Below are 27,060 nucleotides of genomic sequence, written 5' to 3' on the forward strand. Positions count from 1 at the left end.
AAAGAATAAATGTAGAAACTGTGTTGAGATTGGATTCTGCAGTGTTTGCATTTCCTGTTGTGCCTCACACACACACACACACACACACACACACACATGTATCCTCATATGTGTCTATGTGCAAGTGTCTGTGTGTGTTGCTGACCTAGTCTGAGTAGCACCAAAGTTCAGCTGGGTTTATTTACAAAGCTGAGGTCAGGTGTCACTCGATCCAGCCGTGGTGACACTCAGGTGGTCAGCAAGGTCACCTCCAGTGCTTTGTGGCTCTCTAAACTCACACACACACACACACACACACACACACACACACACACACACACACACACACTTATATACCAACAAACAGTAACCCTGTATTTTTACAGGACATTTTCCACCTCTCCTCCTTCATCCACACTTATGGCATTCAGTCTAATTTACTGGTGCTGATTATGTAAGGTTAAGTGAAAACTGAAGGAAATGTCAGAATAAAGTAATGGTGTGTACATGTTTTTGTGTTGCTGTCTTTCTGTCAGTGCATGTGTGTGGAGGCAAGTGCACATCTGTATCAGTGTGCATATGTGGGCACACACTTCCCCCATATGCTCCATGGGTATTTTCACCCTCATCTTGTTCATGATACATTCAGTGAGATTCTTCTTTGAGTCAGGATTCATGTTTTTTCATACTGTAGACCTACTTATGCAACTTCCCCCTCAAGAGGCTGTATAATGGCGTTTTGATGTTGATGCCACGCCGTGTCATCTCAAACCATCTTTCAGTGTAAACCAGCAGAAAAAACAAGAGTTGCACTTGAATTCAAATGATGAAAAGAACAAGTGGACTTGGGTTTTATTCATTTATTTTCTCAGTAATTTGGTAAATGGTACATTTATTTGGGCATTATGATCTGTCTAAAACATATGAAAAAGCAAACTAAAAACATGTTGGAGAATGTGGATGTCTGTAGACCGTAGCAAGTCTTGCAAAATAAAAAGAATCAAAAGGTTTTATCAAACCAGATGGAAAGATGACCGACTAAACTACTAGAGTCCTTGTAGCGGTGAAATGGAGGAGCGGACAGAGGTGGAGAGATGTTTAGTCCCGTTGTTTAGGACAAGACCATGGCCTGGAACTCTGTGGGCAGAAGAAACAGCATTAAGAGATGTGATTCATGCTTTTAGCCCCACCTGTCTCACATCTGCCCCAGTAGGCTACTACTCAACAATACATCTAGAAACAACAGTATACAGTAAAGTGTCAAGACAGATGATTCAGTGAGTCTGGATTTCAGTGCAACTGTTGTTCTCAATCTGATAGCATGTCACATTAACAACATGTCAAATAGGACATCAGTTAACAAATCTGCAATCTGTTCAGTGACTTTGCACAGCTGCAGCTTTTTTACATGCTTGCTCTATTTTTTGCTGTGTTGTTGCTTAACTCCCTTTTGGGAGTAGTTTGGAAAATACTACTAAGGATAATGCATCAATACAGCATGGACTGAATGACGCTGACTATGATAGCTATTTTTCTTTTTTTCATATTGACTCACTAAAATATACTACTGTTCCTCTCATATTATGCTTATTGTTGGTAATGCCCTAAATGCCTTTAAGCAATGCAGTAAACCTCATACTGATCCAGGATCAGACAAACACATGGCTTGCATATCCACAGGATATATAAGATATGCCTGAAAGCTCTCACCATCTGCTCCAATCCTGCCATCACTGTCATCATCAGCGGCGCAGAGGAAGGCCTTGGTCTCTGTGTCCGTGAGAACCCGAGCGCCAGGACAAAACCTCTGGAGGAAGAACCTGTGTGGGACAAACAAGACAAGACTCCCTCACTTACAGTACAACAGGCTGCAACACCAGTGATGACTGAAATGTCTCTTTAGGAGGATCTAACACAGTCGTCTGATCAATTCTCATCCTAGAAGAATCTATGATGCACAGGTCATATCAAAGCTTGTAATGCACTAAAAAAATATACAAATTAATAAAACTAATATAAATGAATGTCACTGGAAGCCTTTCCAGTCACTTTTCATAGTCTACAGTTATCTTGCTGAATGATGCACTACTGTGCAGTAAAAATGTGATATCCTGTGAGGGGTTAAGGACTGATAATCTACATTAATCAAATGAAACATAAAGGTGATGCTGATGTGACAATTAAAAAAAAAAAAAATCTCTATGCGCAGGTTTTTAGTAATGCTGTAGTTACACTTGTGATAAGCAGGCCTGAACTTGCATTTGCATCCTTGTCATGTTATTATTGATGATGTAATGGTAAATAAAAAAAAATCGGTGAATCACTAGGCGATCATCCTGATGCAAACAACCACCAATGTCTCAATTTAATTTTCATAAAGGTGTGGATCTATATTCTTTAAAAATATCTTACTGTAAGTTACATCACTATGATACAACTTATGATGGACACTATGAATTTATGCCATACTTTTTATATCAAAGTTGTTTAAACTACTCCACTACATCCCTGGTCTACCTACACAATAATAAATAAATATGATTGAAAATAAGGCCTCTTGGGGTGTTCAGGCACCCAAATGTGCTGGTCTTCCAGGAAGACATCCCGAACAACAGGTCCCAAGTCTCACAAGCAGCCTATCCTCAAGTAATCCAAGATGCAGCGTCTGATGCCGCTGCCCACTCACTTGAGCTCTTCCTCCTCGATGAAGCCGCTGCCATCGTTGTCTAGGATCCCAAAGACCCTCTTCACGTCCTGGGGACTCTTCTTGGTTAGACCACACAGCTGGAAAAACTTCTTTGGGCAGAAGGAGTCCGGTGCTGGAGGAGAATGACAGAGGAGAGTTGGGAGGAGTCTAGTGACAGGTTGTGTGTGTATGTGCGGGATATTACCAGACTGATCGGTGTATTTTAAACAGAATTAGCCCTGTTAGTCAAGTTTGGAGTTTGACAAAGTGATGTGTGCGTAATACTATTACCAAATCCATCAGGTGCGTCAACTCACTTAAAGGTTATGACAAAGTCTCCGTTGTAAGCTACTGTTTTATATCAGTTTAATTGATGGAGAACCTATTGACCCATTGTTTGGCCAGTCGGATGAATACATCACCCTTCTACCTGACCCTGAGATAGGCCTGAGCCTGGAGAGGCACCTGGCCCGGCTAGAAACAGGGATAAAAACCTGGCTCTTGCATTGGCGTCAACAAGGTGTGTGACCAGGTGAGTTTCATCATCACAGGTGAAGGCAAAACTGTCGGTGTGAAAACCTGGAAACTTTTTTTTCTCTCTCTCAAGCCCTGAAGGAGCAAGCTATACAGTATCTATACGCTACAGCTATGTGCTCTTTCATTTTTTTGACGTTTGTAGGAGGCTACCCCTACAGTGACTCGAGTTGTGATGACTGCGCAGCCTACAGTCTCTACTCTATAGATAAAAATGAAGAAAGCAATAATGATATTAGTGGAAGACGATACCTTGGCAGTCCTTGATAGCACTGTCGATGGCATCAGCAGAAAGGATAGATGAGAGCGACATTTTAATCCTGTCAGAGGAACAACCATAGTGAATTATTAACACATTTTAGCAGGTACAGTGGCAAACCCTCTAACACTATAGTGTGCAGGTGGCAATGTTATTTCTGAGAGGTCAATGCAGTGAGGTCCAGCAGAGAGCATACGGTTAGTCAGTAAATCCTGCTTAAGTTATTCTAAAAGTCAGAATAGCCTGCGCCACCAGAGTTATATACAGGTGTATCCTGTTGTTGCAGCATAAGGATAAAGCAGGTATCTGTTTTCACCTCTTAGAGTCAGTGTTTCACCTCACGCAAATAGATAAGCTTTTTCTTTACATATACAGTCATTTCACCTGCCTGTAAGATATATCTGAAGTGCTCTAAAATCCGTTCAAACGAACTATGAGATGGAAATGAATATAAGCAGCCCATATTCACAGGAGCCAGAGAATCCGACAAAATGATCTTTTAAAGTAAAAGCTTTTTTCCCATCAAAGCGACAAGCAGGAGGCTGCCCTGAGCGCCACTCAGCCACTTACCGCGTTGAGGTTCTCGCCCGGTCGGTGATCCAGCAGAGAGGTAAAGAAAATGTGGTGACTGGTGTCCGTCAAGGCGAATTTATATAGGTCTGATTGCAGTGACAATGGGGTTTGCTTGAGTTACCTGTCTATGGATCAAATTCTAACTGCCCGCCCCTGATCCAATTTCTCAGCTAACTAATTAACCTTTACTATTTATAACGCCCAGGGGCAGAGAGACTGGACCGTGGACATCTGTAACGCCCTTGTAAATAGCAAATTAAGTAAAAAAGTGCATTCTTCTCTGTATCCACCACTCCCTCCTGTCAGCCCAACCCGCCTCCTCCTCTCACCTCTCCAATTATGTAGTACAGTAAATGCAGGGAGACAGTAATGTAACTGCAATCTCTCTCTCTCTCTCTGTTTCTCCCTCTGCCTATACCCCCCCCCTCCCCTCAATGCAGATATCCTTTTACAGGCAGCAGTCCCAAAAGGATATGAACCATTTGAACCACAACCCATTGCAAATGTGCCCCTTATCTTTACATTTAAGTAGTGGGAATTTTAATAAGTGAAGTGGCTTTGAGTCTGATGTAGGCTATCCTTGTCAGCTTGTCTTTCAAACTGTGTGCTCTATGTGTTTGTGATGAAAAAAAAAGCAAGGTATTAGTGCAAAAGATCAGGTCATTCACAACTTCTGTGTGTCCACTGGAATTTTGGGGCGCTCAGCCAGCCCAAAATCCACCACATGCTTGAGACAGTTGCCCCAAGTAGGTTATTCCCTTGTTCTTCTGTCAGATGTAGCCTCACAACAAATGGGAGTCACATTATGTCCTCCCTAATTCTAATGTAACCTCTGTCACACACGCCCACATAATCGCTGGTCATCACATAATATCATAGTCCTTGATGTTTTAACCTTCTCACAGTCTACACAGCAGGGCGACAAGGGGAGGTAACAGCCTAGCTATTGCTTTGTCAACTGTGCTGATTAAGGGACCTGAGGTCACCCTCTGTGTCGCTGTCCCATCCTGCTGTGATGATTCGGCATCATGCACAGTGTCTGTGGTAGTCAAATGCATCATTCAAATCAATGTTTTTTGTTGTTTCTTGTTTTTGTTGACCTTTGTTCACATCGACAAAGGTCATGTTGGTCCTACCTTGCTATACCTGAGTATTAAACATGTTATAAGTGGGGTTTGGTGATCTCCAGTGCCCCATTTGCTTAATGCACACTGGCTGGTTCTTTTAAAACATTTTTTATTTGCCTATCGATCTATCTGTCTGTGTGTCCGTCTGTCCATAGTGCGACCAGTTCAGTCTGCCTGTTTTGAGGACATCCGTTGTCCCCCTGTACGCCTGACACACAAGCAAATGTAAGGGTCATTAAGCACATTCCTGGGAGAGTGTTCACTGCAGCAGGTTTAGAGGAAGGTTATTCCTCAGCACTGGACAATGAGGTAAGCTTAGGTGAAGGTGTGCAAATGAGGCTGCTGTGTGTGTAATCAAATCACTGACTTAAATTGCCTTTGTGTGCATATTTTACTTTGTCAATTATTTGATTGTATTTAAGAATTTATTCACTGCTCATGTAGTTTATTATGTTTTATTTATTCATTTGCTCACTTATTTTGTATCTTTTAAGGCACTCTGTAGGCTAGATAAGATATATAAAAATATTGGTCTTGTTCTTCTTTTTACTAACTTACTACTAACTATAACCACCTCCTATTATAATTATTAAAGGAAAACAGGAGATTTTTCATTCCTTGATCCCCTGTGTGAGCTACAGTAACCAGAGCTGTTTTGCAACATGATCCTCTTTGAGGGATATCCTTGAATATGCCCATAGCCAGAGGGGGACAGGCAGGGACGGGCACGCACACGGTCCCGGGACAGCTTGCCAACAGGAAAACTCAACTACTGTAATCCTCTTGACAGTGCGTGGCTCTCGAGCGCAGCTGCTGGCCACCTTGAGCACGCACATTAGGTAAAGTGTCGGTGTGTTACCGTGTCATGATATGTGTGTAAAGGCTGACTTGTGTGTGTGAACATTAATTAAACGCGCAATTTGTCAAGGAGGAACACTAACAGTACTAGAGGATAATCAAGTTACATGTAATTGAGTGTAGAGGAGCAGCTCCATAGAGCACAATAAAAATAACTGATGAATGAAAAAAAAAGAGAAATTAATTTATTTGACCTTTTAATGTTTATTATGCTCAAGTGACTTGCAATGTGTTGTAGTTATTTTGAAAGCAGTTATTTAACCAACAAAAGAACAGGTGCTTTTGATCACATCTCCGTGAATTGAAAGTCCAGGGTAGCCTGTGCACAGTGGTTAGTGGTTTCTTTTTGTTTTGCTGGCAGCTTCCGGATGTCTTTCATTAGGCCTACTGAATAAAACCTGCTCTTATCTCATGTTGTTTGTCAGTGGCAGCCTTTCCTAACCCTGATCCTGAACTCGGTGCCAGCTTGTTAATGAGGCACCTCAACAAGCCGACAGCCGTGTCCGATAGTTTTCTTTGCTGCTCCTTTGTTGAAGTCGGAGCGCAGAGTACAAAGAACACATCTCGACCAGGCGCTGCGTGAAAAAGAGACCGAGGACACCGGATCGAGGGCAGTGGTGCGGCTTTACCCACACCCGGTGAATGATGTCATGCGCCATATTGATACCTCACCTATACGGTTACTGGTCGATCATTTATTCATTTAGCCTACATTTTCTAATGTTCTTTATGAGCCTCACTCCTGGAAATATAGGCTGTCTGAAGATCTGAGCCCCCTTCCAATTGGCCTGGGGCCTTTTCTTTCTAGAAAGATACACTTCTTCTAGAAAGAAGTGCTCTGCTGACCTTTTGGAAATAAAAGAGAAGCTAGGCTCATGCACCGAATTTATTCCTACAATTTTCCCCAGCCGCCGTTCATTTTTTTAAAAATCCGCCCAGCTCATTATATTACATTACAATTTCATCTAAACATAGCCTACAAGTTAGTTTAATGTTGAGTCTTAACAACGTATAACAACGAAAATATTTGCTTGATATTTCACTATTTATAAATTCTGATTTTACTTGCTCAGGCTCACGGATTTTGCAGAATTTCTAGATTTATTTTCGTTTTGTTGTTTTACTATGGGCCAGTGTTTCCAGGGTGTGGACTGCAATCTAGGGAGTTTCCTCCGACATGAATAAAGCTTGTGTTCTCTTTCTTTTCATCTGCCTGAAGAGTAAAACGAAGGGCTGTGCTGTGGACAGAACAACTGTTGGCTGTTAGTAGATATGGGCTGGTTCATTTATGTCTCCATCTGATGCGTCTGCCCCAGCTACTGTCAATGTATTTGCCGCCATCTAGTGGCTGCAGGAGGAAACCACACAATCGCCACTACTATCACATATCAAGACTAAATGTGTAGCATAGTAATACATAGCATAGTGTAATGTAGCCTATATAGGTCTATATGTCAGTACAATATAGTCACTAGCCTATAATTGCGTTATGACTTAGGCTATATTATGTAGGCTATATTACATATACTGTGCTAGCATATTGAAAGTTTGCTGTGGCATGTGGAAAACTGATCCAAACAATCTGCCCACCAGTGTGTGTGTGTGCGCGCGCGCGCGCGCGCGCGTGTGTGTGTGTGGGTGGGTGGGTGTGTGTGTGTGTGGGTGTGTGTGTGCGCGCGCGCGCGTGTGTGTCATAGTAGGCTATGTGTGTGTGTGTGTGAGAGAGAGAGGGGGGGAGAGAGAGAGAGAGAAAGTGTGTGAGTTTGCTGTGCAGATTTTGCAGGTGTTGTAGGCCTAGCATGTATTGGTCGATAAAAGTCATTAGAATTAAATATAAGGAAGAAATAAAAGAAAAATGCAATAAGACCGTAGCAAAAGAATAGGGTTTATTCTTTTTTATCGTTCGTTCCTGGAAAGTGCATCATAGATTTTACAGTAAGCAAAATTCATATTTAAGACATGAACACAACCGAGCTACATTCACAATCATCATTTTGGACAGTGTGTTGCATAGGAGGAAACGTCTCGTAAGCAAATGTATAAAAATTATTTATATTCAGATGAAAAGGGGAGGTCGACGTGGGCAATGTTGTTCCATCAGAGCAGGTGTTGGTCACTTGCCATTTATGCCTTAACCAGGGCAGCGAACTCTGCAAGGAGAGGACAGAGACAAATTAGCCTGTGACTCCTAAGGCGATGCACTGGGCTGCATGGCGGATAGAGAGAGAGAGAGAGAGAGAGAGAGAGAGAGAGAGAGGGAGGTCCCGTACCATCAACACCGATCTTGCCGTCACCGTCGGAGTCACCGGCCTTGAGGAAAACCTTGGTCTCGGCGTCGGTCAGCGCGCGTGCACCTGCGCTGAAGTTCTGCAGGAACAGTCTGAGGTCGCACAGAAACAGGTTAATTGATAATTGATCGCTCTAATTGGCTGGGTCACATTTGAAGCTATAACAGCAGGACAGTTGATCCAAGTGGTAGTAACAATGCACTGAGCGGAAATGAGCTTTTGTGTCTTTCTTTGGCTGAAAGGCGTTGCCTATTTAGGCTTAGTAGGCCTACTGAAACAACCCAAAATGTTTATTTAAGTAATATGCCTATTTTAAGCTATTGTTTCAATCGGCTGCTGTAGCCTATAAGGACAGGAGGTCGACTTTGACCTACTAACCTGTCATGCTCTGTACAAAACCACATGTCAAATAAATCTGCTAAGATGTTCCACCAAATAAACTTTTTTCTATAAATAGCCTAGCCTGGTGGTCTAATGTGTGGGCTGAAATTGTTGCATGTTGTAGATGATGCTGAGTCTCTTACTTCAGCTCCTCCTCCTCAATGAAGCCACTCTTGTCCTGGTCAATGATGCCGAAGGCCTTCTTGACGTCATCGGCGGACTTGCCGGCCAGACCGCATACCTGGAAGAACTTCTTGTGGTCGAATGAGTCGGCGGCTGCAAGGCAGGCACATTGATGCAGAACACGCACAGTCGCATAAAACGCATATTATAATTGCCTGCCGGCTGCTGTTTTTAATATTGTGTAGTCTGAACTAAAGAGACATGAGCGGTTACCTTTGCAACCATCCAGGGCTGCAGTGATGTCAGCATCTTTCAGTACACCTGCGAAGGCCATTTTGATCTGTAGAAATAAAAATAAAAACAGGCGATTAGTCTATAAGCTTGCGTGTAGCCTATAATAGGGTCCAGCCTGCCTGACTCACAGCAGCTGAGGTGCCTCTTGGCGCTTTTCCGCTCCGCATATTATAGACTGTAAGAAACCTATCCTATGGATCTAATTACCACTGCCATAAGAGGCTACTGACTTCATCTTGTAATAGGCTACATAGACAATCACATTTAAAATCACATGGAAACTATCATTATTTGTTGTCTTGAAAAAACAATCAAAAACTCAGTAACTTGGAAAATACATTATGATAAGCTTGTAGGCAATAAATGTGGGAAATATTTCCAAAGGAACAAAAACGATTTCAGGAGACAAAATGCGCCCGATTAAATCCACTTCTTATGTGAATAGCATAGTTGATGTTGCATCTCCAAAGTCCCATTTGAGAGGCTGAGATCGGCACTTGTTCCCTACGGCAACTGTAGATGCTGGTGGTGTGACCACTAATCCATTTCTTCATACAGTTGACTTCGATCCCTTCCTTCTAAAAAAAACAAAACTGCAAAACCAATCTCGTTCTTTGGATGCCTGCAGTGCGTTGCGAGGTCCTTATTAAAGCGCAATTTAAAAACCGTTATATTTTCAGCGAGATGCCCAGCCTGATGCTGCTGCTCTGTCTGCACGGGTCCCCAGTTGCTTTGCTTCTTCCACTGAAACTCACCTCTGATGTCTTTGCTTTGTACAGATGATACAGACAAGACGTGAGTCTACTGCAGTGATCTTCCCGGTGCTCCCGGTGACCTTTTATACTTTCTCTCCATCGAAATCCGAGGCATAAGATAACTGACACCGCTGAGGGAGGGCAGCGAAAATTTGTCCTGTAGCCAGAGACCGGTCTATTTTAAGTTTCACAAATGAAGACGCTTAAAAGGTGCGTTTGAAAAAGTCTGTAATATTCCCAATGCTAAGAATATACACTGCTGAGGAGGAGGAATCGGACTGCTGCTGGCAGTGCACAGCCTGGTGCTCCAGCCCGGGGATACAGGAGCGTGCTGCGGCAGAGCTGTATGTAGGCCTATGTGAAAACTGAATAGTGCTTTTTCGTGTTTTTATACAGACTTACTGAATTTGGGCTTAAACTAATTTTCACAAATTTACTTCGCTGTTAAAAAAGCTTAAAATACATCACTTATGAATCTGACATGTCGATTTATTTGGATAATGTCATGGAATGCATGAAAATAAAAAAATATAGCAGTACATAGGCTACAGTATGGAGTCTAGAATTGTACAGTAGCTTGTCTTGAGTAGGCCACCCCACTAGATAAAATGTGTCTTAATCGTAATTAGTTCGGTATTGTTTTAGCCGACAGTTATTAAGGATGTATATTTTACTTTATTTTATCAAGCTTTGGACAGGCCTATTTCTAAGGGCTGACTTCTTTACATGCTTATTTCTTGTGATTCTATGTAGCGTGTCATTATTCTCACAACTGGACGTGTTATGGAAATGGAAATCTTTTTAAAAAAAAAAAAAAACTTCAAATAATACGGACATTCTCTTTTGGTTCTGAAAATGTGACACCCCACTTAATCACCCAATCTGACAAGTTGGTGTTCACCTGCAGGGGGCAGCACTGTCCTGTCCTGTGGGAGGGGAAGGGCAGACGGAGTAAGGCTGACAGCACAGTGCTGTCACAACACTTTCTACTTTGACCACTAACTGATGGTAGCATGCCTGCCGTGTCATTTGATATAGGCTAAAATGTCTACTTATCACACTGCATGTTTGCAGTTCATGTAGAAGGATAATTTATGCAACTGATAGCCTTCTGTTGTTTCCCTTCGGATTGTAATATCATTATTTTTTCCCTGATTGGCTCATCAGATTTCTTCTTATGCTGTAGTATGTGTATATTGTCAAAGGACACATAGCAGATGTAGGCTACCACATGGTAGAAGACAAACATGTTCCCTAAATGAAACGATTTGTTAAAAACCCTTAAACCTGCATTCTTGTGCTGTAGGCTATTTAATGTGCTAAAAGGTCCTGCTGGTGCAACGCTGCCTATTCATAGCCGTCCTGTTGCAGTCTGCTTGCCACAGCACTTCATTCAATTGACCACACTGCAGCTGGTCGGCAGAAAACCCTTGGAGCAAACGCCCTAATTGCACAATGTGTAAAAGCTATCTATCGCCAATCCCCCTACATCCAGGAAGTGTTCAAGCAAAGCCCAAGGGCCTCCCTGACTGTGTGTTTGCCAGGACCTGGCCAAAGTCCAGTGAGACTCCCCTTCCCATTTGGCAATTATCAAAACAAGTGCTGGACAGTTCAATTCGGCCATCCTTCATTCCCTCTCCAGCCACATTTGAGCATTTGTGAATGTTGGCTGGTGGACACTCAACACACTGCCTCAAGCTCAATCCACCCTTTTCATATCACCACACCACAGTTGACTGACGTGAAGGAGACAATTTTACATGAAAAGAGTATTTATTCCTGGTTTTTCACTCTTCCTCAAAGTGCAGACAGGATTGTAAAACTTGCACAAGTCATTTTTCATAACATATAACACATTGAATAAAATTAACAGTATATACTATGTGTTCAATGTTGAGAAACAGTCCGCAGGCAACTCATAAATAAGATATAAAAAACATTCTTTCAGCTGATGATTACTGAATCTTGCAAGGAGTTTGCAGTTCCATGAAAAGAGGTGGCTGTTGGTCAATGGAAATTTATGCCTTTACAAGGGAGGCAAACTCTGAAAAGCAGATAGAATAAAACGGCCATTAGTACTAAACAAAACATGTGCAAATTCTTGTATGTTATTAGGGTCGTGGAATCTAGACTGTAGTATTAGTCCAGTGTTAACAGGCATCTGACTGCATCGGATGTGCAAAATGCTCTGCTTAAAATTAAACGATATCAGGAAAAGTGTACACTTTTGCATTAAGAATTCTAACCTTCGACTCCAATCTTGCCATCACCATCAGTGTCACCAGCGGCGAGGAAAGTCTTGGTCTCTTTGTCGGTGAGTGCTCTGGCACCAGCAGAGAAGTTTTGCAGGAACAGCCTAATGGGGGACAAAGGAGCAGGATTTGTAACCAGGACCGCTTCATACCTTAGATTGTCTTTATCGACATGCAGTCACTGGCCTATAAATAAGAGACGCTGTCGAAGGTGTCATTCTGAACATGCTCTGTGTTTTGGATTTCAACACAAACCTGAGATACTTCAATAAGCCTAGCCTTAAAGTCCTTCAGGTGTCATTATACAGGCCTCTAAAGTTGCTTTATACTCATCTTGTATCTTACTTCACCTTCAGAATTAAAGCCAAGACAAGTCAAAATGCCAATGTGGAGGAGAGAGAGAAAAAAAAACAGATTTTTGATTTTTCTGAATTAGTTTGGATCAGTTTATGATTTTCCTGTTCCCATATACGAGAGATCAGTGAACTGTCCTATAGTAACTAACTCGAAAACAATACAATGACCTGGGATATGATGCACATTTTTTTCACAGGATGATGTAAGTGCTGAGTGCCCCTTTGAAGTGTGCATTGCATAAGTATCTTACTTCAGCTCCTCCTCCTCAATGAAGCCACTGTTATCCTGGTCAATGATGCCGAAGGCCTTCTTGATTTCGTCAGCAGACTTGCTTGCCAGGCCACATGCCTTGAAGAACTTCTTGTAGTCAAAGGATTCAGCAGCTGTAACACATTTTAACACCATGAGCACACTTAAGATACAGACTGGTTAAACACAACTAAATGCATACAAAATATACTGTGGAGAAGGAGTGAGGTATATGGAAGGCTAATTATGGCTGTCAGGCGTATGTGCCACATTTTGACCAGTTCTTCAGTTTTTTTTTTTTTTCCCCGAATTGGAAGGCTTTCATACCATTAAGGCTGAGAGCAATATAGGCCTACATTTGCTTCCCAGGTGTGTTTTGCACTGAAATTTCATCAAAGGCAAACCAATATATAAAGACACTCTGTATTTCAAATATTATTCCTGAAATATCTAAGCTAAAGTAGGAAAGTCTTGTCTTACCTGTGCAGCCATCCAGAGCTGCCTTGATATCAGCATCACTGAGCACACCGGCAAAGGCCATTTTTTAATCTTTAAGATGAAAGACAGAGTAGTATTAAATCAGGTTAGAATCACTACTGTAAATCCTGTTCAACAGTGCTCTTATTGTGGCATTGCAAATATCATCCTTTAGGACCAGACCACTCAAGTGCAATCTTGCATCTGGAAGATTTTACTCCTAGGCCTGTCATTTAGTATAGTTGATATACTATAGAGAGAGATTTTTGAATTTATCATCAACGCCATGAGTTGACCAGAGTTCTCTAAAGCATTTGGGGCATAGCTTTACAGTTGTTTTTTTTAAACTGACCCTAGCAGAGGTTTAAAGGTTTCAAATTCAGCGCAGTAGAGTATTAAACCACGGTTGCTTAACAGAACACAGAGATAATATGTAAGCTGTAGCTGATACAAACACTATATTAGAAAACAAGTTAAAAAAAAACAAAAAAACAAAAACAAGGGTTGAGCCATTTTCTGAAGCTCTTGTGGATTCTGATAAGGATCAATAGTTGTTTATGAATTTACAAAGCATAGGTTACACGCAACATCTCCACCCATATTTTTAGTCTTCTCCTCCCTCGCCTGCGGATATCTGATCCCGGCACAGGGATGACTGTGTTTATCCCAACACTTATGGCTGCTATGGCACTAAATAGACGATGCTCCCGTTGAGAGACCAAATTACGGCAGCACTGAATCATTGCCGCAAATAAGCGACGCAGTTGGGAAAACGCAGTGATGCCAATTATGCGATAGGAGATTCAGTTATTTAAATGTTGATTTAACGACATGATTATCCACAAATGTTCTTCGAAAAAAAACCCGGCTTCATTTGAACTCCTCTCGCACTGGGTGAAAGCTCCTGAGGCCCATGAAGTACTTTGGTCCCATCTCTCCCTATAATTATTATTGTAGTCCACGGAAATTTCTTGCTGTGCGTCCCCTTCCTCTCAGTATAAGCTGCCAGAAGTCAATGGTCTGCGTGGAGCGCCTGTCGCACTCACCTTTGCGCTGCGTTGAGGCGAGTGAAAACCAAGGCGGACTGGAGCGAATACCTGAGGCCCCTTTCTGTGCCACTTATATAGCCTTGACCAACACCATTTACAGAGCTTTGAGTTTCAGTGTCGGGTACCAGGATGCATCGGTTTCGAAAAAAATGTGTCTAGTGTTGTCAAACTATTTTTAGGTGAACAAATAAGATGGCACCATGTGCGCACAGGCCTATAGCTGGACGTGTGGAATCGCCTTGAAATCCGAGCAGGCCCAAGGGTCACCGAATGACTGCACATCCTGTCTGAAAAGATTTAAAGCGTTGAAAAAATTTGGTTTGGTTGTAGCACTCAGGGACCGCAGTTCATCTCATGATACAAACGACGTGGATGATGATTTGTGGAAGCTGCATATAGGCTGCGCATGGCTCGCCGCCAAAAAAAGATTTATTTAAGGGTTAGTGTATATATGAGAAAAAACCTATAGGCCAAGTATCACATGTTGGCCTATAGACCTATAGTCATGGCCAAGTAGCCTAATCACTTTCTTCAAGGTAAAGAGGCGAAAAAAGTTTAATTCCTGATGAGTAGTGTGCCCAGTAGTGACCTTATCGTGCCTTGCAGTAGGTATTTGTTTTTTCATCACCTCATGTGATATTAGACTATAATGTTCCTGTTTTTTGTTGTGACATTAAATTCTCTTCTGTTTTCTGAGTACTATTACGACATTAGCATACTATATGATTAGATGATAAGTTTTGAAGTCCAAATTGAAGCTCTTGGAATGTGAGGGATGAAGTTGCAAAACAGTGTCAGCGGATATCCTGTCTTAATAAGCACGAATCAGACTCACTCTAGCGTGTGCGCGCGCGTGTGTGTGTGTGTGTGTGTGTGTGTGTGTGCGTGCGTGCGTGCGCGCGTGCGTGCGTGCGTGTGTGTGTGTGTGTGTGTGTGTGTGTGATCAAGTTAGCAGTGCTGACCATTCATACAGCTACTTTTACGCTGACATGGTGTTATGTTAGTATGTTATGTAGACTATTTGAAAAGTAAAGTATTAATTCCTATGTTCAAGATAGGCACAATTTCTCTTGATCTGGTTGCTATTCTTCTGTGATGTTAAGTGATGTGCCAACGCGGTGATACTTGCTTACAGTTTGCACTTAAAAGTAACACTGTGTTACATACATTTTGTGGCTCCAGACATCATTTTCAAAGTCTAAGCAGACCTACTGTTAGTGTAAGTGAGAAACAGGCAGCTCATGTTTCGTTGCAACACTGCGCAATCCTCCGCTACTGAAGCAGCAGCTTCGTCGTGTCTGGTATCTTGGCTTCTGTACGTGACCATATTGATTGATATCAATCATGTTTGTGGCCCGGATGACCTCTCTGGGAAAATGTTAAGTCTTCATTAACCTTTTGTGGTCCTTCAGACCTTAACGATGTTTGCCAGTAGGCATAATGAACTTTGTGTCACAGTGTACATCTATATTTTATGAGATGGTAAGTAATTGATGCAGATTTTAAACTAATTGACAAGCTGAATTTAACATAATCGATAATTTAACAATCATAACACAAAATTATTATTTTTTATTATTGACATGGCATCAATCAAAATAATCAGTAGGCCTACTGATTTCCTTAAAAAGGTGTCTATGTAGACCAGTTATCTACTGTTTTTGGAGCAATTTTATTTAAATATTTCTAACAGTATAGCACTGTTAATGTGGAGACGCTGAAAATGAATTTCTAAGATAAACCAAGTATTAGCTTTTTCGTTTGTTTTGACAGTGTCTATCAGCGAGAACCCAGAAAGAATGGGACCTCCCGTGTCATCGCATTCATGCAAAGTGACATGTCTGTTGTCTTTGACATCCCTCATGGGAGCCGTCCAATTATTGCTATGTGATTCACCCACTTGACACTTGTCAAAGCGGGAGGCGTGGCAAGGCAAAGTAACCACAGGGAAAAATATGAGTTCAGTGATTTCATGGGTGCTAATTGAGCACTAATCATATCCTAGTCGAAGTATGTCTAAATTTGATGTTGTAGTAATTAATAAAATGGCAGGAAAAGATCTTGCAAAATCTCCAGATATCTATTTGGAAGCCATCTGAGAACCATAACGTCAGTGGAGCCTTCTGGACTAAAGCTCCTTCTATGCTGCGTCTGTGCCAGATGCAGTTTGATGGCCTTCGTTTAATAATTTATCTCACACTTAATTAGAGTAATCAGTTATCTCTTATGATAACACTTGATCCAGAAATGTAGTCCACAGGTTTTGTTTTTAGTTGGAAACTGTGTAGGGACTTTTGCATATTGGATTTAGCTGAGTGATGGCAATGAATACTCTGTTACTACAAGAAAAAACGGCTTGTAGGAATATAGGGACTACATACTTTATTCATATATGGTGCAGCATCTTGTATGCAGACACACAATGCACAAATGCATGGCACATCACATGCAGACCAAGAGAGGACCAACAGACAACAACATCATGGCTCAAATCATTTTTTATTAACGCATTCCAGTTACCCTGAATGATGAACACACACAACTAAGACCCAATTTTAGCCATCCGTCCACCAACCAGCTTGTGCGCCATTGCATCACATCAATAGGGAGAGCAGCAGGCAGGTACAGCATCTCTGAGGTTTCTTGTCTTTGCATTAAACAATCTAGAAATTTGGGATTTCCATTTTAAAAAATCATTTGAAATCAAAATAAGGGGAGGCAGCCCTGGCTGTATATGATATTGCTTTATTTCAGGAGAGCGCAGAACTCTGTGGGGAAGAAAAGAAAACAGAGGATTTAATCTGTGATCCCAACTAAGTAAAACAGTATCCTCTAGGCAAGAAGCCAGTGTCACACAACATAACAGTGAAACAAGATGACTAAACATGCCTCAAATTAATGTATATATGTCTGTTTCATTGTCATTTTTCCTTGCAAGCTACATTTGTGCTCTATTTACAAGACTGTGAGTTCAGCACTGACAAGTGGACAGCTCCCTTGGCACACAGTTGTTTTCGTCTATTTTGCCTGCAGATGTTGCAGATGTTTTACATGTGCCTACTGTACCTTCCATCCCAATCTTGCCGTCGCCGTCCTTGTCTCCAGCAGCCATCAGAGCCTTCGTTTCAGCCACCGTCAGCTCCCTTGCTCCTGGAGAGAAATTCTGAAGGAACAGTCTGGTGGGAGGGACAAAGAAGCCTTCGATAAGTCTTCACTTGTTTTACAGTAAAATGTATTGTGTTGTGGGGATTTTTGCAGGTTTTCTTCCCTGCGTTTACATCAGTCTTTCTGAGATACCGTGAACCCGCCTCCCACTCACTCAGTCACTCACTCATTTACTCACTCATTCACTCATCACCCACGTCTCCCTCCTGTGTTACTGAACTCAACCCTCCCGAAACGCCACTTCATTCATACAATGACCTATGCCTAAGGACCTTAGAGGCAGGTTGTATCTGTGTAGTGAACTATACCCCACCCCCCACCCCCCCACCCCCGCAGCTCTCAAACAGCACACATTCTCCATCCTTACTTGAGCTCCTCCTCCTCGATGTATCCGCTCTTGTCTCGGTCCAGAACTGTGAACACTTTCCGACCATCTGTCTCGGATGAGTCGGTCAGTCCCACTCGTGCAAAGAACGACTTGTAGTCGAATGTGCCTGGAGCTATTTGGGCATGGAGAGAGAGAGGGGAAGAGTGAGCAAGCAAGAGAGAGAGAGAGAGAGAGACAGAGAGAGAGTGAGAGTGAAAGAGAGACAGACGTGGGAGTGAGAGGTCAATCACAGAATGACAAGAGAGCAAGAATGGTGAGGGGCTGAATAGAGATGTCACATTTACTCATGCGCTCAGATGACTTTCATTCTACAACTGATGACATTTACCAATATACACCCTCAAGCACATCACTGTCCTATACTGTTATAGGTTGTTATATCATTATGCTATTGAAACACTCTCAACATACTGACGATAGCCCGTGGATATAATCCTGACACAAACGTAAATGCTAAAAGCCCCTCACTCTTAGAGTGGGAATACTGATAGGGATAAGTTCTTTTCAGGTAACAATAAAAGAAATTCAATGAGAGTTGCTCCAAGGATGTAGACCCATTATGAGAAATTAAGTGCATATAGGCTTTGGTGTGCAAAACAAGGGTATTCTGTCATATCCATTTCAGAAGATATTATCGCTTGCCATTTCATACAATAACTTACTAAGACTTAACTATTACAGATTACCCCATTCACTTGCATAATGCATGCATAACATGAAGTGGGACTGACAAAGTATGAATGGTATTTAGCTGTAAACATTGCTAGGAGGGGGATTTTCTGGAAAAATGAGTGCACAAGCACTGACATTTCATTTTCATTGGGGTGGTTGTGGTGTGTCTGCCTCGTCAAGCAGACGTAATGGCTGGAGATAAATAATTAAGAGCTTTTGGGATGCGAAGGCTGCATGTCTGGTGTGATTTTGTCGTCTCTCTCTGAATGCTCAACATAAACACTAGTATCTGGGTGGTAACTACTCCCCAGCCCCATGGCTGCCTGGTTACCTGCAGGCTCCTTGTCTCCACTGTAAACCACAAAGGTATCCTCCCATGGGAGTTGGAGTGGGTTTATTAATGGCTCTCTCCTTTTCTTTGAGTGTGTGCATGGATGTATGTTCACTTGAAGCATGTAGGTTTGTGTGAAAGTTTAGAGAAATGCATGCCTGTCTGCTTGTGTGTGTGTGTGTCTGACTCACCTTGACAAGCCTCGACTGCAGCCTTGATGTCCTCGTCACTCAGCATCCCTGCAAATGCCATGGTCCTCTGTGCCTGCCTGAGGGATACACACACACGGAAGAAACGTAAAGTGACAGTAAATGAAACTGGCACAGGTGTGTTCTGCTGACAGAAAACACAGTCTCTGCCAGAGGAAAACAGTCAGGGCTTGTGGATGGAATTAGTATGATCATTTATCTACAGGTAATCCTCTTCAGGTGAAAAAATATTCTGATAGCAAAGACCATATGGAAGGTTTTAAATTATGTGAGCACAGACTGACTATTCAACTGCTGTTTCAAAAACAAAACAGATTTTTTTTCCTTCTGGGGAGGAAGTTGGTACAACTTGAAGGAACAGTTCTCCAGAAGGACATCAAGAAGGAGTGATTGTATTGTTCTATTTTTATATCCATTTGACACAATAACATTTATTTGTCCCTCTTTTTATAGAAGAAGTCCCTCTTTTTATAGAAGAAGAGGGACGCCTTGGTACATTTGCACCAAGGAACAAATGCACACGCAAAGACCTTGCCCAAACATCAACTATCATAACAAAAACAATAAAACAAACAGACAAACACAAAACACTGCCATCCACAAGAAATTGCAAAAGCCTAGTACTCACTGTGTCGGGTGAGGTTTGCACTCTCCGAGTCTATGATGTGCAGATCTCTGCCTCTCTTGCTTTGTGCCAACAACACTCTCTTGCAGCTTCGTGAACCAGAGTGCAAGAAGCAACCTGACGTCTCTGTCCTCAAAACCAGGGAGATTTCCCCTTCACCACGGAGAGCCTCCTCCCCCTTCATCAGTTAATCAGAGCAGATAATTTTTTCACGTGTATTGTTTTATAAAACTAAAATGATGAGAGAAAAAAATCACACACACCAAATAGTGACATTTCAACCTAATGATAAAATATATTTAGTTTCAAGTTTTCATATTGTTATTATTATTATACCACTACTACAGCTAGTGTTACGTCTACTTGCTACCTCCACTACTACTAACAATAATACCAGGAAGAAGACGGGATATTTCAACAGCTGAAGAAATGCAGAATCTCTCAGTCGACCAAATAAATGTGATAAATGCGATATCAATAGAAATTGTTGTGTGGTATTTTCTGAGTGATGGTGATTTTTATTAATATAAAAGTGACTATGTGAACATGTGATTATGCAGATATTAAGTTACAAATCTGAACAAGAAAGCAGTGGGGAACACATATGGGCAGCTCTGGTTACCAAACTCACACACACCACTACTAGCACCACCATACCTTAATCTTTCAGTATTCTTTAATAAAGGTGAAATTTCATACCCTATATTTTTCACATTTCTAATGCTCTGTCTCTTGCATCTTATACTTAACTCCCATCTTATAAAAAGTCAGTGATTATCTTGCCTTAATGAAGCATGCAACTGGTCAAATCAACATTTTGCTCAGTAAAAAACATTCAGGTTTTTGATATGCATATCTCCATAGGAATTCAGGAGCAGTCAATCTCCTTTCACCACTTAAGTTTTTTGTTTTTATTATTTCCACTCAAGACAATGCATACATACATACATACGTACATGCATGCATGCATAAAAATAGACAAAGAAAAAAATGAGGTTTAAATATATGTCAAAGAAATAATTTAGTAGTATAATGGGTCTTAGTTGTGGAATCGTATGTATATATGTGCATGCTTATAAGTTAGTAGTCAGTGCATGAAATGTGTATTAAATTAGTTAGTTGTTCTAGGAAGGTGACTCCTGAGTCACAGTATATCACTAAAGGGTTCATTATCTCCTTTAGAGTACTAAAAGGTGAGAAGAATACCTCAAGTGAAATTGCTTTAAAATTGCATTTCACCCAAAGGCTCAAGCTCAAATTGGTTAACAACCTACAATGAGCTCTTTCTGAAGTCCATCCCTACATCAAAATAATATATTTTGGGAATTCTGGAGCTCCATGTGAACCCAATCTCCAGCAGTGGATACTGTCCCCACAGAAATGGTAGAGACAACATCTGTAGTTAGTACCAGGTTATGTGTGAAGGTGCCCGGCCATACCACAAGACTGTGTCACTCATGTTGATTTATGGCTGTGAATCCTGGCATTATCGTTTAATGTGGGTTGGTCGGCTTTCCTTATCAAAGCTGTGTGCATGCCTCACATGGTTAGCAAGTGGCTGTGTATGTAAAGGCTCTCTCTTGCTGTCATACGAGAGTCACATTCCTGGTTATCCTGCTCCATAGTGGCTGTGCCTGTGCGCTGTGAAGGTGCTGTGCGTTGTGATTGGATGAAGCACATGTCAGTCTTGAAACGTGTACGCCCCCATTCCATGATGTGACGTTGTACAGGAACATGGCGCTTTGGAGGAGAGCTGTTTTCTCCTGACAGCCAGGACGATTTAACCCTTAGTTCCTTTAAATATGTTAATTTAAATAGCGTTAAGGTGCGTACATTAAATATGAGAGGCCGTGAGAGGTAATCGTTCCCCTTCGTCTGTACGGACAATGGAACAGCAAATTTCGTAGCAGTGTTGTCGTTAGCTGGACCTGTTAGCATTCGTATGCTAGCTGAAGCAAGCTGGCTAACAGAATATCGCTAAACAGGCAGAAAATATGCTTGCTCTGCGGGCTTGTTTATGCAGCCTACGCTCAAATTAAACTAGCTATCAATGATTATAACATTTTATTTAGTCTCGCATCAGTCAATTGTTTTGTAGCACGACGATTCGGATGAGCTAACGTTATTTTGTTAGCTAAGCTAGAAGGATGGAGAACCGTCATGGATTTGTTTTGTTGCTGGCCACTGGAATTTTTCTGTCGGCATTTTTGCCGTCTGAAGGTGCCCCTCTTCATTATCCTCACAGAACAGGTGAGACTGATGACTGCTGCTGTTTACTCCCCAGCCCATCGATTGTGTGTTCACTCACCAAAGCCAACTCTTGTCTAGCCACCTGCTTAGCAAGCAGATGTTACTGTTTAGCTAACGCTTGCTAGCCGAGTTAGCTGCTTCTAATCAGCTGCTAAAAAGCTAACAACACAACAGCTATAACTTAGCTCTCCAGCTAATTAGTGAATATTGTAAATTAATAGAAAATTCCTCTGACCTCCTGTTATTTTCTTGGCTAGCAAACGAACAGGGAAGGACAGTTTGCTTTCTGTGTCTTATGGGCTGGTATATTTGGTGACAGTGTTAATAAACTAGAAACCAAAAGCCTGTCATTGTCACGACGAATTGTCTTAAACGTTATCAAGCTTATAGCAGGCTGTTAAACTTTAACATTGAACTTTCCTTCTGTCTGTGCTCCGAAAAATTGACATGTTTTATTAGCGTAAGTGATTTAGACCCGAGCTTTAATGTAGTTATCAGTCAACCCCCAGGTACATGAAGATAAATCAGAAGCAGTCATTTGGCTCAGCCTCATTTGAATGTAGAGAGATGACAGCTGCTGGTATGAGGTTGGTTCAGTCAATGACATTTGGTTTTGTGTACGGGTCAGTAAAACTAATGTTGGCCTACCAGCATGGAAACACTGCCTCTTGCCATGAAGTGCACAATGAATGCCTTCTTTGATAATGATCATGGTATCTTCATACTTTGCTTACAAGTGACATCATTTGATGAATTCTTTTAAGGATTACTCAGAGGGCCTACTTTATTAAAGAGATCAGCCTTGCCACTTTGTCAGATGTCAGTGGGAAAAATACCTAATCTTGTCAAGTACTAGTCAACTGTTAATTAACACCCAGTCATATAAATTCAGCTGACTTTATATGATTTTGAGCCCAAGTGGGTAATCGTTATTATTAAAGCTCTACTTGTTGTTGCCATAAATTGAGACTTGTTCCTGGTGGAGTTACAGAAACTGGAAGCGACATCGCTCAAAACAACACAGTGGTGGCAGTCGTACTTAGGGCATTATGGGGAGCGTAGTAAGGATGTGGTAAACCGCTGAGGCCAGATGAATTGGATGCCTGTTTCCTCTATGGACCTCTATGGACTTCACTTTCTAACAGCAGGAGGCTCAGTGACAGTGGCTGGTATTGGTATTGCCTGACCCTCATTAGAAATGAATGGAGACAGAGGTGGATAACAGGTAGTAGTTAAGGTTGGTAATGTGTAACCATAACACATTCCATTCCTATCGGCTCAAGTGAATGATTAACGCAACAGTGATGTTTGTTTGATCATAATACACCTTACAGTAAAGTGATGAAGCAAATATGCACATGCTTTTTATGCTTTTATTACATGGTAACCAAGGCTTTGTCTCGGTTCCTCAGTCTTGTCCTTGGACTCATTTACTGCTCCTTTCAGTAGGTGAAATGGTCAACATACGTGCTCTGCAGCAATCCTTGATTGTTTTTTGAAAGTTTAGGGTTAACATTGTTAGTGAGATCATACTATCCAGAAAGGTAAACTGAGACACATGGCTTATCTGCAAGTGATTTGTGGTTTCTCCTTACACATCTAATTTGGGCAAACATAGACTGCAACCATTTAACAGTTTTTTTAGGCAAACTGTCTGACATCCAGGACACGGTGGCAAGTCCAGCGTCAAGGCTCCCTCGGCAGCGTAACAGTTGTTCTGTCAGTCAGGGCCTCTTTTGTTCTGTTGTGTCGTTGGACATTAGTCTTCCACTTCCACCTCACTGCTCGGTGATTCAGGGACCATCACCCCAGGCTGTAGGGGAAACTGCCTTTACAAATTGGCCGATCCTTAATGCTGCTGTCGGGGGCCAAGGCTTGACAGCCTAGTGTTTTGAAATAGCCAAAGCCCCTATGCTGAAGTCCTAGAATATCACTACGGGCTTTTTCCAAATGATTGCTTCATTTCACATCTTTTAAACCATCTTTTTTTTTTTTTTTTTTTTTTTTTTTTTTTTTTGGTGGTGGTGGTCATGTTTTTAAGAGGAGTGCATGTGGACATTGCCACAAGGCAGGCAAGTGCCAGGTTTCTAGCTGCATTCTGTCACCTTCTTACAGTGCAGTTTTCATGTATTTTTTTTTTTTAATACAACAAAGACAGTATGGTGAATGGGACTTGAGATTTACATCCTGTATTTTGTTTGACCCAAGTCTGGATGCCTACAAGGGTGTTATTGCAGCGACTGCCTGTCAGTGTTGAGTGTTTAACCAGCCCCATGGCTTGGTGGTCAGATTCTGAAAATGTTTGCTTGTTAACATTTTACGCTAGTCAGGTGCCTTGAGTCTTACAATTAAATGAGCTTTTTTCTTTGCAGAATGTTCCTATTCTTTAGAGAAAAGGCCAGTGCAGGCTTGTTAAAGGGGGAATGGCCTTGCTGGAAAGGCAAGGCAGTGGCGTACAATTACAGAATCACTAACAATTGTTATCAGATACATATTGATTGCTGAGGGTTAGGGCTAGTTGCTGGATACTGCTCAATGTGCATTGTATTTCATCATAGTGAAACCCATTTCAGCAGAACCTTAGCATTGTGGCACCATCCTCCATCCTGTGCGTAATCAAATGTACGGCCATCCACTGTTGTGCACACAGGCGGGTGAAACCTGCAAAAAATGGGTCAGCTCCTCCTCTCTGTGAATGCCTACTGAAATATGCAGAAGGACCGAAATAAGAGCTGGCAGCTCCCTGCCGTATTGGTCCCAAAAACCAGTTTAGTCATTTGGTGGGGCCTGCCAAGTCATAATATGAACCCATGACTCAGATAAGGCCTAACTGAGAGGAACTGATCCCATGCAGTGCTGCTGTGACCCGGCTCCTGTTTTTCTCTCTCACCTCTGCTGCAGCCTCACAGGGAGGTGTATGCTGCCTGGACCCCTGTCGTTCAGGTGAAACAGGCAGGGGGTGTTGCATTGTAAAGCTGCCTGTAATTACAGCCAAATGTGTTTTGCAAGATTGTTATGGAGATGAGCTTTGGCTCTATTTAGGTCTATTGAAATACGCTCTATACAGTATAACTGCTCTGGTCAATGTCAAATACCTTGAACATTGTTTAGTGACCCATAAGCCCATGGTTACACTGTAACCTCCGATGGAGGAAATACCTTGTGAAAAATAGCCACATGTGACATATTTAGGGGATGAGTGTGGAACAGACCTATTATGTTGGAGTTTATGATTTGCTAGGCTGAGAATTCATGATGCTGGAAAGAGACAAGCCAATCTGGTGCACATGTGTAAAGCCTAAGCAGGCATCACATCTAACCTCATCTGGTACACTTACACAGTTTAACAGTAAGCTGTGGTTTTGTGTGTGTGTGGTAAGTAATTTAGTCGGTGGAAAATGAATCGTCCTTGCCATTCTCCCCTTCATTCATAACTAACTACGTGGTTTTGTTTGACACATGGTAATGAAAGGAAGCCTGTTAAATCAGCACATGCCAGTTCTCCTCCTGTTCTTCCCATTCACTCGGAACTATGTACAACCTACATCTGTCCACATTAAGACCTAGCTCAGGCACTCACCTCCCTTCTGTGTAGGCGATGAATTGCAAGGTGGGAAACACTTTTGTCCAGAGGTAGTAAGTACACATCTCCACTTAAAGCTACATCCATGGGGCCAGTGTACCAACCATGGACCCCTTTCAATCTTTAATTCCTCCCCTCATCAATATTTCACCAGAGACACTTTCTCCATGCCCATCTTTAGCGCAGAGGAAGAGTTCCCCCCTGTTATATAAAAGGTAGATATCTTATGGAAAATCACAGCCATCAGCAGTGATAGATGATGTGTAAAAAATATATTTTCAGATCGTTTCACCATGCACAGTGTTTTTTTTTTATTTTGCTTGTTGCAGTTCACTCAAAATTAAAGCCCAAATGGTAACAGCACAGTCCATCATTTTGAATCATCACAGCATATGCAACAAGAAACAATAAAATAAGATAAAAAAAAAAGAGGCTGGATTAGTAACACTAGGTTTTCAGTGCTAATATGATGAATTCTGAGTTCATTCACAAATGAAATTACTGTGCAGAAACAGTAACAAAATGGACCCTGCTTTAAAAAGGCTTTTTTTTGGTGGCTGTTGATTAATTTTAGAGATCAAGCAGCAGACAGCTACTTTGAGCTGCAGCAGCAGAGAGGGAATGTATGACAGTTAATGTTTGACAACTTCAGGTTTAACATTGAGAGAAATTAAAAACAAACAGCAATTCTGTTTATATAGAAAATCTAACATCACCACATAGTAATAAACAGCATCAGTTTTATTAGGTGTTTGACACACCTCAATATGCATATATTGTGCATATTATAGAAAAGTCTCTACTTTTCCAGTCTGATTTACTGCTTTTTGTTTTTCATTTTCTCCCAACTTATAATTATGTTATTTCCAACACTTCTTGTAGGCAGCATTAATCTGACTTTTGTCTTGCTGTAATGAAGGATATATGTTATATTGAAGCATGTAATTTCAATCTTTCAGCATGATCCTTTCAGTGCCTCTTTTGGACGTGGCGGTTTATTGTATTATTCCTTGTCCAACCAAACCCACCCTCACAAATATTACAAATGACAGCGCTTGAGGAGTGCCATCTGGAGCAATTCCAAGCAGTTCCACATAATTGAGGTGGAGTCTTTTTGTTCCGTATTCAATTCTGCTTGACTTTGTCAGTGAGGGATTGGATGGTAGGAACATTGTGCACAGAAAGCACTGAATTTAGGTGTCTGTGCTGCAGGTTAGGCATAGAAATGACGTGGATTACACGTTAAAACACAATGCATTGCAGTGTTCGCTATTTTTCTGTGAAGGCAAACTCACAGAATAGTAAGTGCTGATAATATAAGGTCATAATATTGCCCACCTGCAACCTAGAAACGGCAATTTGATGAGGTTGCATCCGTTGATATGTGCTGGGAGCCTACCTTACTGTGCATCATCTTCTGAGCTCTGAATGGAGAGCGCTTACACCTAAAATACACTACTCGGGTTTACTGAATAGTTAAAATAAAAAGGAAGCATGTTGCAATGTTCAGTCCAGATTCAGAGTTTTTCTCTTGCTGTTTGACCCACTCAGCACCAACAGTAACAGTTTGTCAGGATTTGTAGACATCTCCCATGT

General features: G+C 41.6%; 5 protein-coding genes across 5 annotated transcripts in view; 1 reads left to right on the plus strand and 4 right to left on the minus strand.

Moving 5' to 3' along the window:
* Window positions 1–824: 824 nt before the first annotated feature.
* Window positions 825–4,247, minus strand: pvalb8 (parvalbumin 8). Its single transcript, XM_030058128.1, has 5 exons — window positions 4,029–4,247; window positions 3,452–3,519; window positions 2,666–2,798; window positions 1,690–1,799; window positions 825–1,116 (listed from the first exon to the last, which is right to left on the minus strand). Exons 2-5 carry the CDS (start codon window positions 3,510–3,512, stop codon window positions 1,091–1,093), a joined length of 330 nt encoding a protein of 109 aa, XP_029913988.1. The 5' UTR covers window positions 3,513–3,519; window positions 4,029–4,247; the 3' UTR covers window positions 825–1,090.
* A 3,641-nt stretch (window positions 4,248–7,888) lies between these two features.
* LOC115362888 (parvalbumin beta) lies at window positions 7,889–9,931 on the minus strand. The gene is made up of 5 exons (XM_030056869.1): window positions 9,858–9,931; window positions 9,082–9,148; window positions 8,829–8,961; window positions 8,287–8,396; window positions 7,889–8,166 (listed from the first exon to the last, which is right to left on the minus strand). Exons 2-5 carry the CDS (start codon window positions 9,140–9,142, stop codon window positions 8,141–8,143), a joined length of 330 nt encoding a protein of 109 aa, XP_029912729.1. The 5' UTR covers window positions 9,143–9,148; window positions 9,858–9,931; the 3' UTR covers window positions 7,889–8,140.
* A 1,835-nt stretch (window positions 9,932–11,766) lies between these two features.
* Window positions 11,767–13,256, minus strand: LOC115362890 (parvalbumin beta-like). Its single transcript, XM_030056871.1, has 4 exons — window positions 13,196–13,256; window positions 12,717–12,849; window positions 12,104–12,213; window positions 11,767–11,901 (listed from the first exon to the last, which is right to left on the minus strand). The coding sequence occupies exons 1-4, from the start codon at window positions 13,254–13,256 to the stop codon at window positions 11,876–11,878; spliced, it is 330 nt and encodes a 109-aa protein (XP_029912731.1). The 3' UTR covers window positions 11,767–11,875.
* Window positions 13,257–16,721: 3,465 nt separating this feature from the next.
* Window positions 16,722–19,776, minus strand: LOC115362889 (parvalbumin alpha-like). The gene is made up of 5 exons (XM_030056870.1): window positions 19,635–19,776; window positions 18,989–19,065; window positions 17,774–17,906; window positions 17,308–17,417; window positions 16,722–17,009 (listed from the first exon to the last, which is right to left on the minus strand). The coding sequence occupies exons 2-5, from the start codon at window positions 19,047–19,049 to the stop codon at window positions 16,987–16,989; spliced, it is 327 nt and encodes a 108-aa protein (XP_029912730.1). The 5' UTR covers window positions 19,050–19,065; window positions 19,635–19,776; the 3' UTR covers window positions 16,722–16,986.
* Window positions 19,777–21,358: 1,582 nt separating this feature from the next.
* lmtk2 (lemur tyrosine kinase 2) overlaps window positions 21,359–27,060 on the plus strand; it is a 33,932-nt gene continuing 28,230 nt past the window's right edge. Inside the window, exon 1 of the mRNA XM_030056867.1 lies at window positions 21,359–21,881. Coding sequence (XP_029912727.1) covers window positions 21,779–21,881 — 103 coding nt within the window. The 5' untranslated portion in view covers window positions 21,359–21,778. The remainder of the gene's footprint in view (window positions 21,882–27,060) is intronic.

The sequence above is a fragment of the Myripristis murdjan genome, chromosome 8 (genome assembly GCF_902150065.1).
Source record: "Myripristis murdjan chromosome 8, fMyrMur1.1, whole genome shotgun sequence".
In the NCBI taxonomy this organism is placed as follows: domain Eukaryota; kingdom Metazoa; phylum Chordata; class Actinopteri; order Holocentriformes; family Holocentridae; genus Myripristis; species Myripristis murdjan.

Bases quoted from the DNA above. Each gene is read 5' to 3' on its own strand.
- pvalb8 (XM_030058128.1), bottom strand. From the start codon at position 3,512: ATGTCGCTCTCATCTATCCTTTCTGCTGATGCCATCGACAGTGCTATC. The intron at 1,800-2,665 runs GTGAGTGGGCAG...TGTCCCACACAG, and splicing joins ATCGAGGAGGAAGAGCTCAA to GTTCTTCCTCCAGAGGTTTT. The intron at 1,117-1,689 runs GTGAGAGCTTTC...TTCTGCCCACAG, and splicing joins TGGCAGGATTGGAGCAGATG to AGTTCCAGGCCATGGTCTTG.
- LOC115362890 (XM_030056871.1), bottom strand. From the start codon at position 13,256: ATGGCCTTTGCCGGTGTGCTCAGTGATGCTGATATCAAGGCAGCTCTG. The intron at 12,850-13,195 runs GTAAGACAAGAC...AATGTGTTACAG, and splicing joins AGCTCTGGATGGCTGCACAG to CTGCTGAATCCTTTGACTAC. The intron at 12,214-12,716 runs GTAAGATACTTA...GTCCCCCATTAG, and splicing joins ATTGAGGAGGAGGAGCTGAA to GCTGTTCCTGCAAAACTTCT.
- LOC115362888 (XM_030056869.1), bottom strand. From the start codon at position 9,142: ATGGCCTTCGCAGGTGTACTGAAAGATGCTGACATCACTGCAGCCCTG. The intron at 8,962-9,081 runs GTAACCGCTCAT...CCTGCCTTGCAG, and splicing joins AGCCCTGGATGGTTGCAAAG to CCGCCGACTCATTCGACCAC. The intron at 8,167-8,286 runs GTACGGGACCTC...CTCTCCTTGCAG, and splicing joins CGGCAAGATCGGTGTTGATG to AGTTCGCTGCCCTGGTTAAG.
- LOC115362889 (XM_030056870.1), bottom strand. From the start codon at position 19,049: ATGGCATTTGCAGGGATGCTGAGTGACGAGGACATCAAGGCTGCAGTC. The intron at 17,907-18,988 runs GTGAGTCAGACA...ATGCCCAAATAG, and splicing joins TGCAGTCGAGGCTTGTCAAG to CTCCAGGCACATTCGACTAC. The intron at 17,418-17,773 runs GTAAGGATGGAG...CCCTCCCACCAG, and splicing joins ATCGAGGAGGAGGAGCTCAA to ACTGTTCCTTCAGAATTTCT.